The sequence below is a fragment of the Sceloporus occidentalis genome, unplaced genomic scaffold (assembly GCF_023333645.1).
Source record: "Sceloporus occidentalis isolate IW3139 unplaced genomic scaffold, rSceOcc1.0.p SCAF_247, whole genome shotgun sequence".
NCBI classification, from domain to species: Eukaryota; Metazoa; Chordata; class Lepidosauria; order Squamata; family Phrynosomatidae; genus Sceloporus; species Sceloporus occidentalis.
In genome coordinates this window covers 196,202-219,556 of record NW_028317227.1, presented here as the reverse complement: position 1 = coordinate 219,556, position 23,355 = coordinate 196,202, and the positions used below count along the sequence as shown (strand labels likewise).

Below are 23,355 nucleotides of genomic sequence, written 5' to 3'. Positions count from 1 at the left end.
CATAACTGGAGGTTGGGAAATAAAAACAAAGTTTTTTTTATTTGTTTTTAACATCCAGTTTGTCCACTAAATTATTTTAAATAAACAAACAAGTTACATTTACCGTATTTGCTCGATTATAAGACGAGGTTTTTTTCAGAGCAAATGCTCTGAAAAATACCCCTCGTCTTATAATCGGGGTCGTCTTATAATCAGACCTCAAATAGGTCTGACTATGAGACGACTAAGATCCAGATCCCCCGCAGCTGCAGGGGACCTGGATCCTCCTGTCTCCCCACCCCCCGCACCCCACTTACCGGTACTTCTGAGTCCCCGGTGTGTAGCTGGGGCAGCGTGTAGATGTCTACGCGATTCGCGTAGACAAGTTCTGCTGCAGCAGGAAGGTGGTGTGGCTAGCAGCGGGGGTTGTCTGCGTCCATCGCGCAGACCTTCCCCGGCTGTCAGAGATCAGAGTTCTCCGTGCCGGTGCGTGGAACTCTGATCTCTGACAGTCGGGGAAGGTCTGCGCGATGGACGCAGACAACCTCCGCTTCTAGCCACGCCGCCCCCTGTCTGCAGCGTAGGTGTGTGGGATCTACACGCTGCCCCGGCTACATGACAGGGAAGTCAGAAGCACCGGTAAGTTTGGAGGAGGGAGGGAGAGGAAGTGTTAAATGGGGGGCATAAGGCATTTCTGGAGGAAGAGTGCTCTGTGAAATAAAACCAAAATACTTTTCTCAATCATAGCTTTTATTTAAAAAAAATAGTTTAGATGAATTAACATTTACGGGTAAAACTTTTTTCCTATAGGGTAGTCTTATATTCAGGCTTTTTCTTTTTTTCCTAAATTAATATTCAGATTTGGGGGGTCGTCTTATAATCGAGCAAATACGGTATTTTTTTATCCAATTAATAGAAAACATAATCAACCAACTAATCGATTATAAAAATAATAGTTAGTTGCAGCCCTACCTGATTCATTGTAAAATTGTGGTGAGGTACAGGTAAGAGTTAGAAACTGAGAAAAAAATTATAATGCAATTTTAGAAATAGTAGTGCAAATTTAAATAAAAGATGCAAATATCAATACAATTGTTTTCTGTTTTATGAGTAACATACCAGTTTAATATAAAGCATTTCATTTTAAGATATTTCTCTTTTCATGTAAAACATTCAGAGCTCATAAAGGTTTCTTAGAAGTCATTTAGATCCTACAATATTGCAGCAGACAATATTACCAGTCAGCACATTCATCAGCTAGTGCTATCAGCCTCCATTTCAGAGATTGATTTATTGATTTGTCAGATTATAAAGTAATTCCTGTTAGTAAGGCTGGAAACCTATCTTGTACTGATGCAAACAAGAGAAAATATTTTACTGAGGAAACATACAGTAAGAAATGTGAAAATTTGAGCTTGTGCAAGCAATAACGCATAACAATTTCAGCAGACCCTTAGACACAAAGGATGATTCCTCAAGACATATATGTCTTCTGAACACTTGTTTTATTAATTACATCAAAATTTCCTTAGGATGTTCAGCAACAGATGCATCACACATCAATCTTTATTTCGGAAAAACAAAAAATTAACATTAAAAATGTGTTTGTGGCTCTTTCTTTCCAGAAAAACAGCATTATATGACTATGAACTTACCATGTAGAGTTCCCCACGGCTACCTCCCAATAGTGACATCCACTATCGATAAATACATTTCCAGAAGCTCCATAGCAACCAGCTCCGCTGAACCTTTCAGGTGTGTGGCTCTTTTTCAGAGAACTCTCTTCCTTTTCCATCTGCATTCCATCATTTGATATTTTTAGCTTCTTGTGAGCAAATTTTGGGTCAAGTTTAAAAGGCTGACCTACAATTATAGTAGTTAAATTACTGCAGCTGTAAGAACTGTAATTAGGGCTTGACAAGTAGAAGTTATAGACATACGTACTTAAACATGTGTAAAAAGATGATTTAGATAACTGGGCCATGATACCATGTGTTAAAATAAAATCAAACTTCACCTTTTGGATGCATCCCCCTTTAAGACCAATAATTACATATATCCTAGAAGTCCATTATAGTAAATATGTGATGATAATCCAAAAAATGTTTCTTTATAGAGGGAAGAGAAACAGGGAGAAGACGAATTCTAAGTATTTGCATTTGTATTTAGTTTTGAAGAAATATTAATGTGGAGTAACACCATCCAGAAATGAGTTGCATCTAGACAAGAATGAAGGGGATACATTGTATAGTTTTTAAAGTTTATAAGCTTTTCTTGATTACATTTCTATTTATTAAGATAAATCAATCATACTTGAGACGTTTGACATTGCATTCTAAATACATAGACATTAATATGCAGTTGGTCCCCTCTTTGCAGCTATAAGAGCTTCCACTCTTCTGGGAAGGTTTTCCACAATATTTTGGAGTGTTTCTGTGGGAATTCTTGCCCATTCATCCAGTAGAGCATTTGTGAGGTCAAACATTGGACGAAAAGCCCTAGCGCTCAATCTCCTTCTTATTTCATCCCAAAAGTGTTTGATGAGGTTAAGGCCAGGGCTCTGTGCAGGCCAGTCATGTTCTTCTACACCAAACTCATCCATCCCTGTATTTATGGACCATGCTTTGTACACTGGGGCACAGTCAAGCTGGTATCGAAAAGGGCTTTCCCCAAACGGTTTCCACAAACTTGGAAGCATAGCATTGTCCAAAATGTGTGTGTGTGCCCCCTTCAGTATATAAAGACATTTTGGACAATGCTATGCTCCCAACCTTGTGGGAAAAGTTTGGAGAAGGCCCTTTTCTATGTCAGCATGACAGAATTCCCACAGAAACACTAAATATAATTTCTCTGCAGCTTTAGTTAGTTTGAGTGTTAGAATTACAGTTACTGAAGATATTTAGAATATAGAAATTAGCTAGCATTGTCTCCTAGTTGGAGCTTAGTGTGGGAGGCTTTACTGTAGGGTTTGTAGTTTTTAGTTTATGTATTCAATAAATTATTTCAATTCTCCCTTGCCCTACAGCCGCTTTGCGAGATCAGGGTATATGTATTTGATGTTGGGTATTTATATTTTATTTATATTCTCCTATGACCATTTAAATTATTATCTATTAAATGTTATGTTTTAGAGATTACAATTTCTGATACCAATTGGATATTCAGCAGTACTAAGAATAATGTTTCTATAATGCTTCATTTTGTTATAAGTATCAAAATTGGCAGAGGTAGCATCTTTAAGTGCGTACACATAGACTGCATCTTAAGTCTAAGATAATAAAATTTAAAATCAGATCTATCACCCTTTACGTTTGCTCACACGCACCTGATTTTAAATCCTCAGTGAGCTTTACTGCTTTTAAAAGCAGTTTATTTCCCAGGCTTTGGAAAAGCCAAGGTTCATAGAGAATTGTGCATGGATGCAATGAATTGTTACATCCTGCCAGGACATTGTCAGTTAACTGCTACGAGATAACATTAAATCCAGAAACCCCTTGTGAATAGCAGATGTATTTCTTACTAGTGCCAAGGAATTAGATTTTAATAGGAACTCTGCATTCTTTTGTCCTTCTGACATTGTGAATACCAGTCTAAGTAGTGATTTATTTTTTGAGCATCATAATCTACAATAAGAAATGAAGTCATGTTGTTAACAGTAGAAATGCACTGATTTATTAAGCTCTACAGCAGTGATGGCGAACGCGTGGCACGCGTGCCGCTGTTGGCACGCCGAGCCGTCTCTGTGGGCACGCCGTGACTACAGTCATACACTGTAGTCACGGCGTCCCGCGGAACTACATCTCCCACAGTTCTCAGTGCTGAGCGCCGGGCGACTGGATATGACGTTTATATCCAGCCCCGGCGCTCAGCATAAACAGCTGTGCGCAGCCGCACTGCACAGACTGCGAGCGGCAAGGACAGTTAGAACGGAAGAAGCAGACAGGAAGAAGCAGAAAGGAGGAAGCAGAAAGGAGGAAGAAAAGGTAAGATTTGTGGAGAACCAAGGTGGGTGGGTCTGATGTGGAGAACAAAGGTTGTGGGGGGTCTGATGTGGAGAACAAAGGTTGTGGGGGGTCTGATGTGGAGAACAAAGGTTGTGGGGGGGTCTGATGTGGAGAACAAAGGTGGGTTGGGGGGGTCTGATGTGGAGAATGAAGGTGGGTGGGGGGGTCTGATGGTAGATTTGTGTGTGCATATACATATGGTAAGGCATATGTATGGGCACTTGGGCAGGCATATGTGTGTGTGTATAGGGCAGCTGTGTATATGTGCGTTTTTTTCTAAACTAAAACCTCGTTATTCAGGTTTAATTGCAGTGTTGGCACTTTGAAAAAAATAAGTCGTTTTGGTTTGCAGTTTGGGCACTTGGGCTCAAAAAGGTTCGCCATCACTGCTCTACAGCATACTGTATTTTAGCAATTAATTTAAAATGTCATTTGAATGCTACTGAATCGGATTTCTGAAACAAAAACGTTTCAACATATCAAATAAAATATTTATTTTACAAAACATTTTCTAGTTAATGATTACGTGTAGATAGCACTATTAGCTGGTATTTAGGTAGGGGAGAGGGATCAGCTTGTTTTGCATTTGAATTGTTCACGTTATAGGTCACATTAAAGGTGGAAAAAGTTCTGACATGATTTATCTTTGTCTCATTCTTTAAAATCACAAGAACCTGGTATTTTAACAGGGGTGTGTAGACTTTTTATATCCACTGTGTCCTCTTTCTTTTTATATTTTCTTAGTAGTGCATATTGACTAACTCAGGGTTTCAATATCTACAGTCCCTCTATTCCCATTTTATTATTAGTTTTTGCACTGCTCTCATGACAGGCATGGACTTTTCAGAACCTTCCTATGTGAGGATGATTGATAAACAGGTGACCCTTTTTGGGTACGTATTTAATATACAGATATCGTGATGCACTTTAGGTATAATTAGGTCTGTTGGACCAAAATGTCCAGTGGTTCATAAAGGTTATATATTACTTTTTGTGCCAGTGGGTGAAATATTTTTTAAGCAGTGCTCTATAGTGCACTATAGTGGAAGAACTACATCTAAACACTTAGCTTAGATACTCACTATTAGTCTTGAGCCTTGCAGGGTCACTGTGTCTGCTCCCAGCTTGGTTAATGGCTTTGACCAAGAAGATGTACCGTGTTCCACTCTGGAGTCCATGCACAGTATAATGGTTCTGTTTGATGTTAGGTACAATCATCCAACTGTCCATTGAACTGTACAGACCTGCATTGTGATAAAAATGGAATATACTAAGATTCTGCAGAACCACCTTGTAAATACGAAATTTAAATTAACACCATTTTGTATTAAATATACATGTTGTTGTAGACGCTTTTGCCAATGTAGACAAGTCTTGTTAATGATTTCTTTGTCATCCTTAAGTAACGAGATAACATATGTTTACCTGTCTGGATGCTAGGAAGATATTTACTCTTGTGTAAATAAGAACTTTTTACCTTAGTCTATGTTTGATGTGGATTAGTATACCCACTATATGCCGAGTGTTACATTTTTCTTTGTGAATGGTTTTGTAGCAGTCTCCCTGAAATAGTATTTAAACCCGCTCGCAACAATGAATAAATTGAGAAGTGACTGAGAACGAACACCTTGTGTGTGTCTGAATTATTTACTTCTCCCAGATATCTGCGCTTGCCACGCTGAAGGTTCTGCAGATTTACTCAAGAGCTCCCAGGAGGCTTTCGGCTCAAGAGAGGTGTCCCCCATAAGAGGGGCGAAACATTTTCACACCTTGTGTATTTGCAAGGGGGCACCATCTAAATTTAAAGGGACCTCTTGGCTTTAATAAGCATTCAAGTGTATTTGATGGTTGGAGAATCCCTTTCAGTCAATATACTGATATATTTCATGTTTCTCAGTCAAGTTGTCATTTAAGATTAACACAGCGAGGTCCTATAAAGTGTGATCATGCATTGAGAAATGTTGGCCAACCTTGGTCCTCCTACTCAGGTTGGATAGAATGTTCATAGTGGTTAAGTCTTTTGTTCAAGAGTTGCTTAGTTTCCCGAACGTATTTTAATATTGGGTGATTTCTTGCATTGTGTGAGATACATCACGTAGTTAGATTTTTATTTATTTAACAGCTCTGTGGTGGGCCTTTCAGAAAGTGGTTTTCCTAAAGGTTGAACATTTTGTCCTGTTGCAGAATGAGGCCCCTGTGTGAAATGGTTCAGTAGATGACATTCTGTTCATGACCAGAAAATTATGGATATTGTACGGTCAGAATAAGAATAAAAAACACTTCTAGAAATAATTGAACCAATAATTGGCCCCAAATTTCATAGTGTCATAATTGCATGGCACATATTTGCGGGGTTCTAGTCCCCTTTTTTTAAAAAATAAATATACATATACACAGTGTGTAGGTGAATGTAGCTATTTACCTCTTAAATGTTGGTGTGCAGCAAATCCCACAAATCTTAATTATGTGCGCACTTACTCTGATCATGCTCACACACTGATGAAAACTCAAATACACTCACTACTCCCAATCACAGTGACATGTCACAGCATGTGCTATATGACTGGAAATCTAACAAACACTGCCATATTTAAATAATTTACTTATTAGAGATTAGGAAAATAGCAGGTTTTATATGTCTACCGATTCTAATAATAAACATTTTTTTTTAATAAACACATTTTAAACTGGGGAATACGCACAGTGTGTAAACAAATGGTTCTTCGGATGTGAAAATATTTTGATGTCTACCTCTGTGTACAAAAACAATCTGGCAACAAGAACAAAACCTCAAGCCAGTAAAACAAACATTATATATATAAAAAAACATGAAAAGTACATTCTAGGTTTCAAATTTATTATCAAGGCACTTGTATTGCATTACTCACATATTTAAACTATAAAATTAAATTACATTTGTTATTCATTCTTATTAATGATACACTTGAGGTAATGCTGGTATTCAGGTAAGGGAAATGGGTCATACTTTTGTGAGAGTACAGAGAAAGCATTTATGAGACTCTTAATCTTGCAATAATAAAACTTTACTTTTTATTTTTCAGTTGAGATATTTCTTTATCTTTCTCTTAGAGGTAGAGCTTGATTAATCAGGGTTTCAATACTTACATAAAGATATAGTAGTTAAGGAGTTCACTTACTGTTTACTATTTATTTTTACAATTATTTTGGATTAGCGTTTTATCCTGCTGAGAGGGGTATAAGGTATTTTTTCTCTTTACACATTTGTCATTTCCTTTATGTTTTTTTTGTTGTCATGACATGCTGCCAGAACGTTCCTACTTTGCCACCATTGACATCATTCTGGCATTTAAACACATTTACGTTATCTGTGTCAGCTCAAGGCCAACTGTTAAAGTTCCTGCTGATGGAAGGAAGGTTAGGATGTCAGCAGACAATTAGATCCCCAATAAGGGGATTCAACAGGGCAAATCTACCAGATGATGCAAAATAGCAAAGCCATTTGTTGGTCATTGTGATTACTTTTTCATGATGTAATAGTATCTCTATAGGATCGTGAACAAATTGATGTTTTGGAATGCAACTAATCATTATGATGAGGGGGTGGAGTTGATTGATAAACAGCTGACCCTTTTTGGGAACCTTTTTAATATTTAAATGCAAAACTATTTTTTTAAACAAATTGTATTTTAACAGCTAGATCACTCTATTACATAGTGATCAGAAGGTTTGTTTTTTTAACATTTGGGGTTGGGAGAGGGGCATATCTTAATAAACTAAAAAAGTTTGAAAAATTGATGTATGTGATGCAATTTTAAACCCAGCACGGCCACGTTAGTGAACAGAAGAAAAATCGAAATCAAATTGATATTTGGTGTGACCACTTTTTGTCTTCAAAACAGCATCAATTCTTCTAGGTTCACGTGCACACAGTTTTTTTTGGTTTTTTTTTAAGGAACTTGGCAGCTAGATCATTCCAAACATCTTGGAGAACTAACCACAGTTCTTCTGTGGATTTAAGTAGCCTCATTTGCTTCTCTCTCTTTTCATGTAATCTCAGACAGACTAGATGTTGAGATCAGGGCTCCTTGTTTTTCTAATCCTTTAGAAAGTTATGACACACAAATGTAGACAGCTTACTTTAATGAGAGCCAAAAGACTCTCTGCTGTAATTTAGTCATCTACTATTTTGGAGTGATGCACCAAAGAATCCCCGTTTCCAGCCCTTCGGCAAACAAAACTCCACCGGCTACATCCAAATAATTCAAATTTTGACTCATCAGTCCAGAGCACCTGCTACTATTTATCTGCACCCCAGTTCCTGTGTTTGTGTAAATAGTTTGCTTGGCTTTGTTTCCATGCTGGAAGTATGGCTTTTTGGCCTCAAGTCTTCCATGAAGACCACTTCTGACCAGACTTCTCAAGACAGTAGAAGAACGTGAGGGGAGCAAGACAGGTTCAGGTGTACAGAAAATACTGGTTGAGCACGGCAAGCCCTATTCTTGACAGCCCAAAATCAAGCCAGAGCTATGTTATTTTGCCAACACAATTTGATAAAAATGTTAATGACATAGCAACGGGCTATAAGTCATGAGGGAACCATGGCATGGAAGAAGAAGAAGTAGTAGTAGTAGCCCCCCCACACCATGACACATTGTTTGAGTAGAAATAAAGGGGAAGATAGCAAAATAAAAATTATTGGGGAAAAAAGTGAGAAAAAAGAAAGGGGGAAAGAAATAATAAATAATAATAAATAAAAAAGGCTCCAAACAGAGAAGGGCAGAGGGGAAGGGGACACACCATGGATACCCAACTCCAGTAACCAGGTAATGCAAGCAAGGGCTCACATGATAATGCAAACAATTCCCATGACCTCACTTCACTAACCTGATAACTATAGCAAACAGATTGTTTGGATGGTGCTGTGTCTCTAATTTGTTTTAAATGTCCAAAGTTCACCCCCTAAGACTGTAAAATGTCCTCCTTAAGTTAGTTTGTTTCCACTGCACTTGGTGTCAAGATTACACAAAGAAAACATTTTTAAGTAATGGGAAAGCTTCAGGATTAATTTTGTGGAAACGGGTACCTTGGTGATTTAACCACTTATGGAAAAGTTGTTTTTTTTTATGCTATAAGGCCAGAGCAACTTTTGTGTTTTTGCTTTGTCTTTCTTCTACCATCATTTCCATTATTCACATTAATGGGTACCTACACAAATTATTAGACAGGAGCAAATGGGCAAAAATGATCGGACAGATTTTTCAGTTTATCTTTGGGCCATTCGATTTCATTCCCTGCCCATTTGGTTCAGGCACAAAACTAGTTGCCTGGTGTCCACATTCACTCTCACTGTCTCACACTCTCATTCTCATTTACTCTCTCTAACACTCTCTACACGTTTCCCTACCTTCTCTGCAGACCAATTCTGCTCCTGTCCACTGTTTCCGATTCTTCTCTCTTCAATAGTCAATCTCCTAACTTCAATCTTATCTCTTCTATCTTCATCCGCATCTCTGCAAACATGACCAAGTAGCAACTTCCGCTAAAATGGCGACGCCAAAAGCACCGCCATATTGCTCTGAGTTCAAGTTAGGGCAATATGACGGCGCTTTTGATGACATCCTCTCCCCTGACTATAAGATTGAGGAGAGGACGTCATCAAAAGTGCCCCCATTTTGGCTGAAGGTCCCGCTGGGTTATGTCCACGCAGATGTGGACGAAGATTGAAAATAGCACATTGAAGATAGACGAGAGAAGATAAAAGAAAGAAGTGGTCAGCAGAAGTGGAGGCGGTATGCAGAGAAAGTAGGGAAACATTTAGGGAGTGTGAGACAGCGTGAACAAGAATGAAAGAGTGAATGTAAGTGAATGTGAAAGAATATGGGCCCACGTATTTCGGACGAAATTCTGAGCATTTTGCTTAATTTTTGTGGCTTTGTACGTTTTTGTGGCTTTGTACGAACTGCTGAATTTAACAAAATTCAGTACGTTTCTTACGAATAGGAAGTCTACAAATAATATTTTATTTAAAAAAAAAAACATGTGGTAAAGATATTATTTTTAAAGAAAAAGTTTAAAAAAAAAAAAAGGATTTTTAAAATATATGTATTCACTGTTTACAGGTATGAAAAACATCTACAGCTAGATATAATGTAAAAAAAAGTATATTTAGCGTGCCCTTATATAAAAACACCCAAATGTATATTCCTATATAATTTTCATTTGGTTTAGGTTTCTAAATTTTTTTTATTTCCCCTAGGGATTATCTTTTCTTGATGTACCTAGCACATCATTGGTGGTGAAGGGGTTCACCCGAGACATCTATTTGCAAAATTATAAAATACCTTAATTATTCAGCAATTATCCTGATGGTGGAAAAATTTTTCGATATGGAGGAGACAATATGATTTTTTATGATTAATACAGCACTATCATATTGCGCACTGTTGTACAGTGGGTAAACTCTAATAATATTTTGTACTTATGATGAGTGCCCTGCTTATATGTGCTTACAATCATTAAATCTTATCTTTTTCTTCTGATTGTATTTTATATTCAAATGAATCCTAATACCAAAATTGGTGCAATGATCAATTAGATTATGCTATGGCAAAAAAATTATATATATTTTTTTAACAATTTAGTAAATTGTTTTAAATAAAAACATCCTGCTTACTACACAACCCTTATACATACTCAGTATCAGATCCTAGATCATTTAAACCAAGTACCCTTTAAAGTTACTTTGTCTCTTCAGGACCTTACCTGTAGTTTCATTTGATTTGAATATAATGCAGGGTTAAGACATTTTGCTGTGGCACACCAACCTTTTTAAAATATGCTGAGTACCAATTGTATTATTATTATTATTATTTTTTGTGTTTTTTTTTTATCCCTCACTACACAACAGAATAACCAGACATTATAACCTCACCTGACAGTTCCATTATCCAGAAACAGTTTCCACATGACTTTTTTCTGCCCCTTTCCAGAGATAAGCACATTATTTCTGACTCTACTAATTATCATATCACCTACTTCAATTGCCAGTTATATAAACCTGTTCTCCTCCCCAGATCATTTATGATCCTAGTGTGTTTGCATAGTGTAACTGGTCTATGTTGCTCTCTGTCTGCCTAAACCCTGGTTAGTCGGACCAGTCATGATTATTGTCTCATCTGGAGGAGAAGGTTTAATGCATTAAAGACTTGTCTTACCTTTGTAATATTGTAACATATCTGCACTGATTGCAGTTCAACTAGACCAGCCCCAGCACAAAGGATTCTATTTCTGTGATACACATACAGCAACGTTAAGAAAATCTAACAGAACAAAGCATCATAGGTTAAAAAAGTGGTGACAATTTACACTGTAGGAATGCTTATATTTCATTTGCTGACACTTTAGGTGGTCAACAAGATTCTGACTCTCATTCTGCAATGGCAATGCTTTCTACAAAGTGGAAATACTTCAACGGCAAAATTGCCCTACTTGTGGCCATTAACCTGTTCTGATAATTCAACTGCATGGAATTCCTTCTTAGTTACAATAACAGGAATACTTTGTTTCCGCCTGTGTGACCTGTGTCTACTGTGTGATTATTTCAAGGTCGGAAAAAATCAAAGATCAAATCCATCTTCATACCTATACATAGGTTAAAGCAAAAATACATTGTGATATTTGTCATTGTGTTGATCACAGCAAAGCCTAATACTCACATACAGGATATATTTGTATAATTAGAGAGTCAGCTTCAACATTTTGATGAAAGTGAGCAAGGGGATATAAAATATCAAGAAGGGGTTAAATGAAATGTGTTGAAAGGAGTTTTTGAACTGAATATGTCATGGTATAAAGTCATAAACATGTCAGTTATCAAGGCTGTATCACAGTATTTCTACAAACTCCCTGCACACAAGGACTATTTAACAAAACTCCCATTGATTAAAACTATTTTAGAATGTCAGTTACTATTTCCCAGACTATAGTTAGAATATGGGTTACTCCATTCCCAAGACACATCCCCCATAAACAGAAGGCTTCCTTGTGGCTTAGTAAGAATGGGCTGTTGTGACTAAAATAGACTCATATCCCCAGGACACAACACAGAGCATATGCCAAAGAATAAAAACAGTGAATCATACAAAACAATTAACCGGTTTTTAATTTCCATAAAAAAAAAATACAACTGAACAGAAAACAAAAACAAAAGATACTACCAAATAGTATCAAATATATTTAAGTAATGAAACAAAGAAAGGGCTATGTTTATTTGCTATATTGTTTTTCCTAATAAGGCTGCCCCCTTCTGATTCAGTGAAGCAATAGATCTTCAACACTACCTCTGCAAGGGGTCTACAAAAAATGTCGCCAGTCTTCCTAGTGTAGCAGCACAAGCAATAGTCTGGTCTGTGTGTATTTCTGTAAGTCTTTTTCCTGTCCTTGCTGATCAACAGCAGCAATGACAAAACATTACCATGGACTGTGGGAGGGGAATGGAATAGTGAAATTAGTGGCATCATTTTTTTGATGCTCAAGGCTGTCCACTGTTTGCTCACAATATTGTCTCCATTTGGGAGCCATCTCTTACTGCTGGTGTTTTGCTTTGTATAAGACACGAAGTTTGTTACTGTCGTGAATGTTTACAACAATATAGAGTTTTTTCTAATATTTTAACATTCCCCAGTCTATCAGAAATTTTAATATACAAAACTGTTCCCCTAAACACGGGATATGTAACCCACTGCAGAATAATGCACATGTAAACTGCTGACCAACAGGCTGACCGTTGAAATCCTTAAATGTTTGCTTTATTTAAAACATAGCTGAACATAAGGTGTGTTATATATGGTGAATTGCTAGCACTTGACCAATCGGGATGACACGTTTTACTTTTGCGGTTTGATACACAATATTAATTGATTATTGACGTTAGTTTACCAAAAGCTTAATATCTGGCAATATTTAAACCTATTTTTAAAGGACAGTTGTACTTTGCTGATGTGAAAACAAAACAAGAAAGGCAGATTTCCACTTTGAACAGATTGTATATATGATATCATTCTAAAGTATAAACAATTTTACGACACTTAAACACTGCAACATGTATATAAATTGTGAAGAACACGTAATATTTTAAACAAGTAAGGATCATGGAGTCTATACTTAAAGGTGATGCCTTTTATCAGTTCTAAATATGTTGCATACGCTCTTAGGACCTCAGGGGTCTCTAATTCATATGGGAAATATGTTGCCATCTTCATGGAAGGGAACAGGTTGAGTATTTAAACCATAGTCGATTCACACAATTACAGATTTTGCTGTGTGCTGATATGAGTGACACAATGTGAATAGTAATAAGCAGATTGGTAGCTAAGGGGAAGAATAATGAAGCATCTCTTTATATCCACTCTTCTCCCTGCTTTGAGTTTCTAACCTCATCGCTTTCATTTTGCTGCATTCTCATTCATTTTCTGAACAGCTGTTTTTTTTTTGCTAATCTCTATTATGTGCTTCTATGTTTAATACCACCTATTTTTAACTTCTGATCAAACAGACCTTCAACATGATCCTTAGGTTGGACAAGTTACAGTAATCACTTTTTTTATTGTTATTCCTATCAGTACTATGAACTAATCATCAGGGTGAAGGGAATTGTTCTGCAGCTGCTGTGAAAAGGCTAAAAACTGCTCAATATTCAATTTAAATTATTCTGTGGTATCCTCTCTCGATACGCTATCTCTTTATTAGGTTTCTTAACACATATCCTGTATATTTTACAAGATCCAGTCTTATTTTTCTCTTGCTTAACCCCTAGCAACACTGCAGCTGTTTTTTCTCTCATTAGATCATTCTTTTTTTCTCTGGAAGCTTTCACTCCGTTTGATGCCCTCTCCTATTCTTTCACATCTTTCTTTCCCCTCCAGACACCCCACCCTTCCTCACTTATTTAAGACTACAGCTACCTATGTGTCATATTTTACATACATCTTTCCTTCACTTGCTGTCCACTGCATGTCACATGCATATTTTCCCCTCATAGTAAGCCTTTCCTCTAGCTGATACAAACATGAATGAACAAACAACTTTACGTCTGCCTTTTACCCCCTCAAGCTATTGTCTCTCGCTTCCTCATAGACATCTTCTTGCGTTTTTCTCCCCTCTTCGTTCCTCTCTGGTTGACCATAACTCATAAATAAACCAATCACTGCAGACAGCTGCAGATGTCTAGTATAAAAAGCCCAGCCTATATTTTCTTTTCCATGCACTACCCAGATGACAATTTAAGCCATTCTGAAATCATTTTCTAATATATTTCATAAATATACCTTTCTCAGCTGGGCTAATCCTAAACAAAGAATTGCTCAGTGATTTGTTTAAAGAGATGCAATGTTCTACTATTAACCTCATTTGACACAGCAATCTTTTTTAAGGCTTTGGGGGTTTTTTTTAATAAAAAGACTTCAGCATAAACACTTTTTCCAATGCTTCCAACCGGCAGTTACATGCATTACATATTAAGCAAAGCACTGAATTCCCCAACGACTAGCTGTCATGGGCATAACACTACTCTACAACACAGAATTACATGGCTGTTAATACACATTCTAACGCATCTGCAGTAATTTACACTATGTCTCAACCAGCTCTGAGGCTCTGGGTACAACAGGAGAACTGTGGCATCCACTTTCACTATGCCTCAACAAAGATGGACACAAAAGGGATTTATTCACTAAAAGGAGAGCTGTGGCTTCAATCAACTCACATCACTATTCTCATAAGAAGTAACAGCAATGTTTTTAACATACTTGAAAATTGACCGAACATTAGAGTTGGGCAGAAAATAAGCAAGAGATGGCTGGCATTTAAGAGGCTAAATGGGTGTCCATAGACCGGGCCTGGAATTTTTCCCACAGAAGTAACACCCTAGATAGCGATTCCAATTGTCGAGGAAAGCCACTAGTCAAATATAACAAATTAAATAAAAAGATTGGAAAATGAATATCATGTAACTGATTATGAAAAGTCAAAGTAAGGAAAATGGATGGGAAGAAAATATGTAATGACTGATTCTGGTGTTCCTCACTACCTGAGAAATTTTCAACGGATAATGTAAAATGAAAAATAATAGACATATATGCTGATACAAACAATGTTTACAGGGTGTAATATCACCAAAATACAATGTACAAAAAAGGGTTTTTAACATAGTGTAATGCATAAACAAAGCAAGGGCAGAACAGACTGACACCCAGTGTGAGATCCCCCAACATTGTCAAGGATAGGATCTAAAACCCAATAGTGATAGAGAGGTAAAAATACCTAGCTTGTCTTTCAAATTAAGGAAACGTGCAGTCGCATTGTTCATGGAAGTGTGACATTGTCACGCTCATTTGCTACTATATTATGCTCATATAAGATCCCCCTGAACTGTTCTGTCTACTCCTATGTTGTTTATAGACTATAGTCTCAATAATGTTTTTTGAATGATTTAAGTGCGATTTATGCGCATGAACGTTTGCACGCAGCGTGTCACATTGATCTGAACAGGTCGTCCATTTCCTTCACTTGAAAGACATGTCACTAGGCATTTATACCTCTCTATGACTATTGGGTTTTAGATCCTACCCTTGACAAAGGAGCCGAAATGTTGTTGGATCTCACACTGGGTTATTTTTCATTTTTCATGTGGTTTGAGTGCTAGCCTTACTCTTTTTACACGATTGCTACTTAAGGTGCTTGGAGGGCGCCTGTAGGCTTTATCACTACTGATCTGTGTGTGTTACTTATAATTAGAGTGCAGTTCTGACTTTATATCTTTGTAAAAATTTCAACAATACCCATGAACCTGTCACTTTAACTGCCGTTTATTTTGCACAACAATGTACAGAGGCCAGGTTACCTAATAGTCTGCAAATAATGTTATTTTTTTAAGTGTTTCATTGCCTTACAGTTTGTAAGCCTAGCTAATAATAATTAATGTAATAACTAAAAATGGCACTGGAGGAGATCAAATTGCACATACTTTGGTTTTAGCATTTATTATTATTTTAAAATGTCACCTTTTTCACAGGGGTCTTAAACGCAAAATAGAGAATATAATTCAGAAATGTTACAAACCACATCTAAGAATTACTTTAACTTGGTCTCTTATAAAATTGAAATTGCACTGAAAAATATTTATGTTAACAGAAAGCAACAAACTGTTTATTTGAAACAAAAATAAATGCAAAATACATTATCAACTTTGTCATGTAAAAGAGTCTGTTTTGTTTCACACAAAACAGTTCATTCTTCATGCAGACCACATTGTACCCAGTTTGACAAGCATCACTTGAATATTAACATATCATACAGGTAATCAGTTGAAGTTATGCAATCAAGAAACCCTACACATTTCACTATACCATCTCCTTCAGAAAGTATCAGCACCATACATTATGCATGAGTATGTTAAGCACTATATGCAGGGCTTGGTTGATTACCAGTTCTGCAAGGCAGCTTTTGGGCTGAGGGACATTTGGTTCTCCCCACTCTCTGTTTCAAACTGATAAGAACTGACATAGTTTGTGAAAACAGCCCATTCTTCATGCAGACCACATCTTTACAATGTGAAAAGCATCACTTAAATATTCAACATATCACACAGGTAATCTGTTAAAGTTCTGCAATTAAGATGTCCCACACTTTTCACTATACTATCTCCTTCTCAAAGTACCATTACTATGCCCAGGCCACTGATCTGCTGGAGCATCAAGTCTGTACTATTTTAAGGACCTGTCTGTGATCACACTCTAGCCCCACCCCTAACCACACCCCCAATAAAGGTGTCCAGCTTTGAGCGCCTGATATGTTTGGTGTATGTTATATGTATCCACAGTTCTAATCTGCTAAATCACTTAATTTGTGCCTTAATTTACCAACCCAGTAAATCACAAACAATCCTAGCACACACAAGTTATTACTTATTAATTTATATCATATATGTCATCATAATGTACAATAATATTTTCCAGTTTTCAGTGGGGAAACAGAAGGCAAGTGAAATGTCATTTAAGGAATTCGTGCTGATCAAAGCATATTGATTATGATTTTCATGTTACACAAATGTAACACTCCGAGTTCATATAAAAAGGTATTTTCACTCATACCACACCAAAAAAAGCTAGGCAGATGTGTCTATTAAGCAAATACAGAATACATGCCCTTTGATTCCTACCAAGCAACCAACATACATAACAGGTGAGGGTTTTTTCTGTTCACATGGTACTGTAATAATAGGATTAAAGAATGTTAGGCACAGTATGAAATATCAGAAGATATATATATCCTATGATGTACAAAGGGAAACAAAAAAATGAAAAGCTATAAGTGAAGTAAAAGAAAGGAGGCTATTTATAATTCCATAGCAATATAAGCACGAACTGCAAGAAATTTAACAAGTTAATATAATAGCAATGTTGTAACCAGACAAAATAGCACCAATAAAGCAAAACATTAGAATACAATTAAAATACAAAATGGATTCAACAGGATAATGTTCCATAACAGTATTGAAAATTAACAATCTGCATTTAAAACTAAATTGTATATTTTTTTTGCAGATTGTTAATTGTCAATATCTTTGCAGTATTTTGTGCATTTTATATCTTGTAATTGCATACAATATTTCATCAGGATTATTTATTTTGGGCTAGTTTTATTTAATTTATTATTTCTGTGAGTAGGTATTCAAGGATTAATCGGGAATGGGAGTTATTTGTCAATTTGAGGAAGACTGAGCACTGATAATGTGTCAGCAGATGGCAACATTAGTGGACTGCCGTTCTATACATGCACTAGGCATCACACATTGTTCGGTTGCCTAGCTGAGTGAATTTATGAAGGTTTATAGTACCAATTATGTCAACTGAAATTTGGACTTACTGTAATACACACACACCATGGAACTTATTCAGTTGACAGGAAAGTTTGCAGGAGAGTGGTATTTTCATCTCCTTGCTTAAAAAAAAAAAGGGGCCAACACTGGCAGACTTCTACAAAGAAATGAGCTGACCCTGCCAATGTATAATTTAATGGGAAGAGACCAAATAAATCTTACTAATTTCACATTATAGAGGGCAATCCAAGCTCTTCCTACAGCAAGCAATCACTGAGGTTGGACCTTCATTACGCATGTTGAGGCCAAGGAGTTAGAAGGTAGAACCACAACTTCATTGAAAATTCCACTGTCAACTGACCCATTTCCTATCACTAAGACGCATTAAAAACTTAGAAGGATGGAGAATCACAAATAAACCATGATATACACATTAAATACTCCTTTAGCTCACAATATATTTTTTTATTTAAAAGTAACAACTTACTTATGAAATTTGCTTGCCCGGTATAGATGGTGTACTGAAGCTCATAGCAGCCAACACTGAATTCATCATCTGACATCCAGTGAACTGTGATTGTGTCATGAGAGGCAGTGCACAGCTCTTCTCTAATGGAAGGTGGGTTTGGTGCTGCAAACAAAACAACAATTAAACAACTAAAATAGAAAAGGAAATACCAAGAAGCACAAATATACAGTTATTTAACTAAACTCAAAATAAGGGGTGGATCTAAGGAATGCAACAAGGCAAATTATGTCATGTGGGCCCATTAGACTATGGGATGAGGATAAGGGGACAGAAACTCTGCTATACTTTGCTATTTACTTTCATAAATATATAAATTCAAAACATTTACATACACTGACATAAATGGTTTAGTGATTTTAAATGTTGCTTGGCTGCTTAAATAATTAATTATGTTTCCATTCTTTGTATACAAAACAATTTGGTTAGTTTTGCATGAGAGTTGCATAGTGCATTTCGTTCTTTTGAGAAGTTTATATAAGGTTTGTATCAATGGAACAATATATCTAATACATAAAAATATTCATTTTGCATCAATTAAATAAATTGCCAATTCACCCATTCATTCAAAAGTTGTTTCATTGGTAAATAACTCATAAGATGAATTGATGCAATATTTCATAAACTATTCCTATTTCCTATTTTTTGGCGAATCATGCTCTTCATCCATCTACTAAGCTCAGTAAAAAAAAAGGGTGATCAGTTCTTCAAAAGTGGTAGGGCCCCAATCTTCATCTTCTGGGGCTGCACAAAACAAAATCTGTGCACTGAAAAACAAAAGCTGAAGTTGCAATAAGTGGTGCGAGTGTTATCCACAGGCCCCAGCCACATGTCTGGTAAGTAAGAAAAATCCCCCTCCACCACCAGCCATAGGCCAGGGCAATTTTAAGAGTGGGTAAAAATAAAAGGTGCATCAATTGAAGGGATCCTGTGCACTGTGAATAAAAAAAAATGTGCCCCCACACACCACTCAATTGCCGAGTGCCCCAGCCTATCCATGCCAGGGGATACTATAACAACCTTGGGCTCACTGATACAAATCCAGGCCTTAAGGCTAGAGGACGACGCTTTTCCTCTCTCACAGGTACTCACCTGATCTTAGCCAGAAAGGCAGAGAAGCCAGAAGGCCTGCATCTTATTAACTCTTTCCCCACAAGGGTTAGGGCCACTGAAATTCACATAAGGGGAGGGCACTCATAGGAAATACATAGCTCCTCCCCTCATCAGAAAAGCTGGGATCTTTGAGGGGACTCAGCTCCACCATGGCATTTTTTTGGTGTCCTGTTCCACCCTTCTCTGGTATATATACAGTACCACCATGGAAGCCCCAAGCCTTTATGCTGATGTGATATTTTTTTTTTTTATAAGGGCTAGTGTATACAAAAATAAAAGGTACTTCAGGGGTCCAGAAGTGATCAGTGTGCTTACTGATGTGCTCAACATAAACTGTGATGTGCTAACCCCACGCACCAAAAAAGCGAATACGTGCCTGGCTGGACCAGAGCATAGAGGGTTCTGAAAATACCTTGGGGATCCAAGCCACTCGGTCTTAAAGACAGAGGACCAGGCTTTCCCTCTCTCATAGGTACTCATTTGATCTTGGCCAAAAGGCCGAGAAGTGATTACCTCTACAGTTTACGTAAGGGAGTAGAGAGCTGTGCTTGCAGCAGATCTCTGTCAGCACTTTCTTATGCTGCAGGGAAAGGGGGACCTGATAGAAAATGGAGTGGTGTAATGTAATATTCCTAGTTTTTCTACTTACTTTCTCTTAAGGACCCCCATGGAAAGTCTCTCCTAAATAAGAACCCAGTTGACCTCATACAATGCATAGTTATCTCAGTGACACTGAATAACTGAATTATTCTTTTTTAGTGTTGTACAGGAGCACAAATGCAATCTTATTTCTTTTAGCCATCATGCAAACATGAAGGCAAATATCTATTCTAAATATGACTACAGTCATGCAATATAGAGATCTGAACTGAGTTCCACATTCCAGTTTGAAATTGTGAACTTTTTATGACCATTAGGTTTTCACTAAAATAAGCTTTGATTCAGCATCTCAATTTTCTCAATCTTTATTCTGTAATATGTTAAAATCAGGTATTTTGCTTTTTTACCATGGCATCATAACAGAAACAACATTTGTATTAAATTATATTCAATTGTCAGATGGACATTCGGTTTTCTTTTCTTACCTGTTACGTAGTCAAGTCCTTCTAATAATTTCTTCTCTCTGGAGAAATCCAGAGCAAAGTTTTCGAAGGCATCGTTTAAATTGGCATCAGGGATTAGAACCTGAGACGATGTAGTTCCCATAGAGACCCTGCCATAAAATGACAGCATTATTAAGCATCTGGGTTGTTCTGTGATTTTTAACAAACTGTTTTTGATTTCAAAGAAAGGTTTTGTTTTTTTTAAATGCAGTATGCCTCAGTGACGTCTAAAAAAATTGGTAATGCATTTATTTATGTGATGTAAACATAGCGACCCAAATTCTCACCTCAACTAGTGTATGGGTAGGCTCCATTTAATCATAGCATAGGTTAATTATGCACTGATAACCAATTTATTCAGGGAGTATTTCTTTTAGTTGTGAAAAATAATTACTTCCTTTGTAGCACCTGTTTGTATCTCTTACAAAAATTAAACATGACTGACTCTTTGATGCACACTTAATTATTGCCTTACTATTGTTTTGTTAATTAAATATTATGTTAATTAAATGCGGAATAATCATAGGGACGGAATAAAGAACTATTTTTAATGCAACTTATATACCTCCATACACAACCACTCATGGTAATACATTTTCACTGAAACAATGGTCCTCAATACATTAAAGCAGCAGTTTAAAAGAATGCACAGGGGCCAAACTCGAAACACCAGAGCCCTGGTGTGAAAATTGCCCTGACTTCCCAAGCAACATATCCCACAGTGCCTCCTTTCTCCTCAAAACATCTTGTCAGAGTGATCTTTGCCCCCAAACAGCATGTCAATGCCATCCTTGCCAAAACACATGTTTGTGCCAGCTTTCCCCCAAAACAGCTTGTCAGTGCCATTTTTTCCCCAGACAGCTTGTTTGTGCCATATTTGCCGCGAAACAGACTGGAAAATAATTTGAACGGATCACGCACATATGATATGTATTAAAAAGCATATTATCGCTGAAGTGTCCATTTAACAGGTATATGGTTATATTTTAAATTTAAAATGCAGGGGTTTTTTCTCCAGACAAGACAATGTCATATATCTCTCCATGAGAGCGTCAGTGCAGCATTAACCCCTTCATGATCGCGGCATTTTAGGGATTAATACCCGTTTTGTACCGGACTCTGCTGCTGTGGTCTTTGATCACTCCAACAGCAATCGCCAGTCTACCAGCAGCTTCAGGGACAGGGAGAAAGGGTTCATCAGTTTCCACATGAGTGTGGAGACCACCCCAACCCTCCTCTGCTTGGAGTGTTAACCCCTTCAACGATTGTTTATGACCCCATTGCAGCATTGCACAAGCTTGTGGAGACTAAATATCAGTCAATGCTGTGCTTCAATGGAGCATCAGCATTGAAAGAGTTAAAAAAAAAATTTAAAAAATAAATAACAGCACTGACCTGAAAGTCCAGGGTGCTTCCAGGTCAAATGCTGCAGAAACAATCAAAGTGGGCTGATGATGATCAGATCACTCCTGGCCAATAGGAGTGATCTGATCATTATGGCAGGCCCTGGATGACCCTGCCCTAGAAGAGAGAAGGGTCACCTAGGGTAATTATGAAAAAACACAAATTATTAATAAAAAAAAAATACATAATTATTACCTGATCGCTTGTCAGTGACATTTTAAGTCACTGATTACTGATCAATGGTGTGACCGCAAAGTGGATGTGAAAAATGTTTTCTTTTTTTGTTAGACTAAATTTGGAAGTCCCCGGTGTGGAATCAGCTGCATGAGACAGGCCAATTTGCCCCTAACTAGATTCCCTGAGCTGTCTAGTTTTAGGGGGTAAAATGAAATATGGGACGTCTAAGTGTCTCAGATATGACATGGACCCAGCAAACTGATCTGTCATAATTCCAACTGAAAACTGTTCCAATTTTGAACCCGCAGCGCCAAAGAGACATACTCTACCCATGTATATGGGGTACTCCTGTACTCGGGGGGTATTTCTAAATACAAATCACAAGTTGTTTCAGTAATTTTATGTATCCGGAAAAAAATACTGAAATACTGTGTTCGGATTGAATGGGTTTGTTAAAAATGGAAAAAAAAAAATGACCAGTGACATTTTACTGGTTAAATAAAAAGTGTTAAAATGCCCCAAGTAAAATATGTTAGGATGTCATCTTTCAAAAAATATATACTTTTGTTGAGCAGTTTTTCTTTTTCTGGCCGCTATTGGGGCGCAACTCCCAGGATATCACATTTTTTAAAAAATCTTGTTTAGAAACAGCGATGCACATCATTCATATTTAACCCTGTAAGTGCCAAAATAAATGAAAATAAAAGGCAAATGAGGTGTTTCCGAAAACAGGACAGCGCAAACGTAATATGCAATAGCCACCTTTCAATGCATAAAGTAGTACTGTACTGCATTGTATTTTTTCGGACCTTTTTAGCTGTTAGCCATACATATATGATCACAAGGATGTGCACCAAACAGCATATGTAAAGATTTTTTTTAATATGTATTATTTATATTATATAAGTAAAAATACATATTTATATAAGTAGATGTATAATGTCATAAAGTGATCTGGCTAGTTTCTCAAACAAACAGCAATATAATACAGAAGTTGTAGGACCGTTTTTATAGAATGGCTCACACTAGATATAAATGGTATTTTGTTTGGTGTGAGTATTCTGGTAATGAATCATGGATGTCAGTGAAATATACCTACATTTTAATTCAATCAATACAGTGCCAATTAAATTAATTATCAGTATGCTTCACTGGTATAACATGTGCTCAACCATAAAAAAAAATGTAATC

The 23,355-nt window shown here is 36.9% G+C and overlaps 1 protein-coding gene across 1 annotated transcript in view; it reads right to left on the bottom strand.

Annotated features, from left to right (window-relative positions):
* LOC149276094 (E3 ubiquitin-protein ligase MID2-like) overlaps positions 1 to 23,355 on the bottom strand; it is a 96,065-nt gene that overhangs the window by 20,644 nt on the left and 52,066 nt on the right. The window contains exons 5-8 of the mRNA XM_089503896.1: positions 20,566 to 20,693; positions 18,329 to 18,472; positions 5,066 to 5,227; positions 1,635 to 1,842 (exon numbers count right to left, since the gene is read on the bottom strand). Coding sequence (XP_089360022.1) covers positions 1,635 to 1,842; positions 5,066 to 5,227; positions 18,329 to 18,472; positions 20,566 to 20,693 — 642 coding nt within the window. The remainder of the gene's footprint in view (positions 1 to 1,634; positions 1,843 to 5,065; positions 5,228 to 18,328; positions 18,473 to 20,565; positions 20,694 to 23,355) is intronic.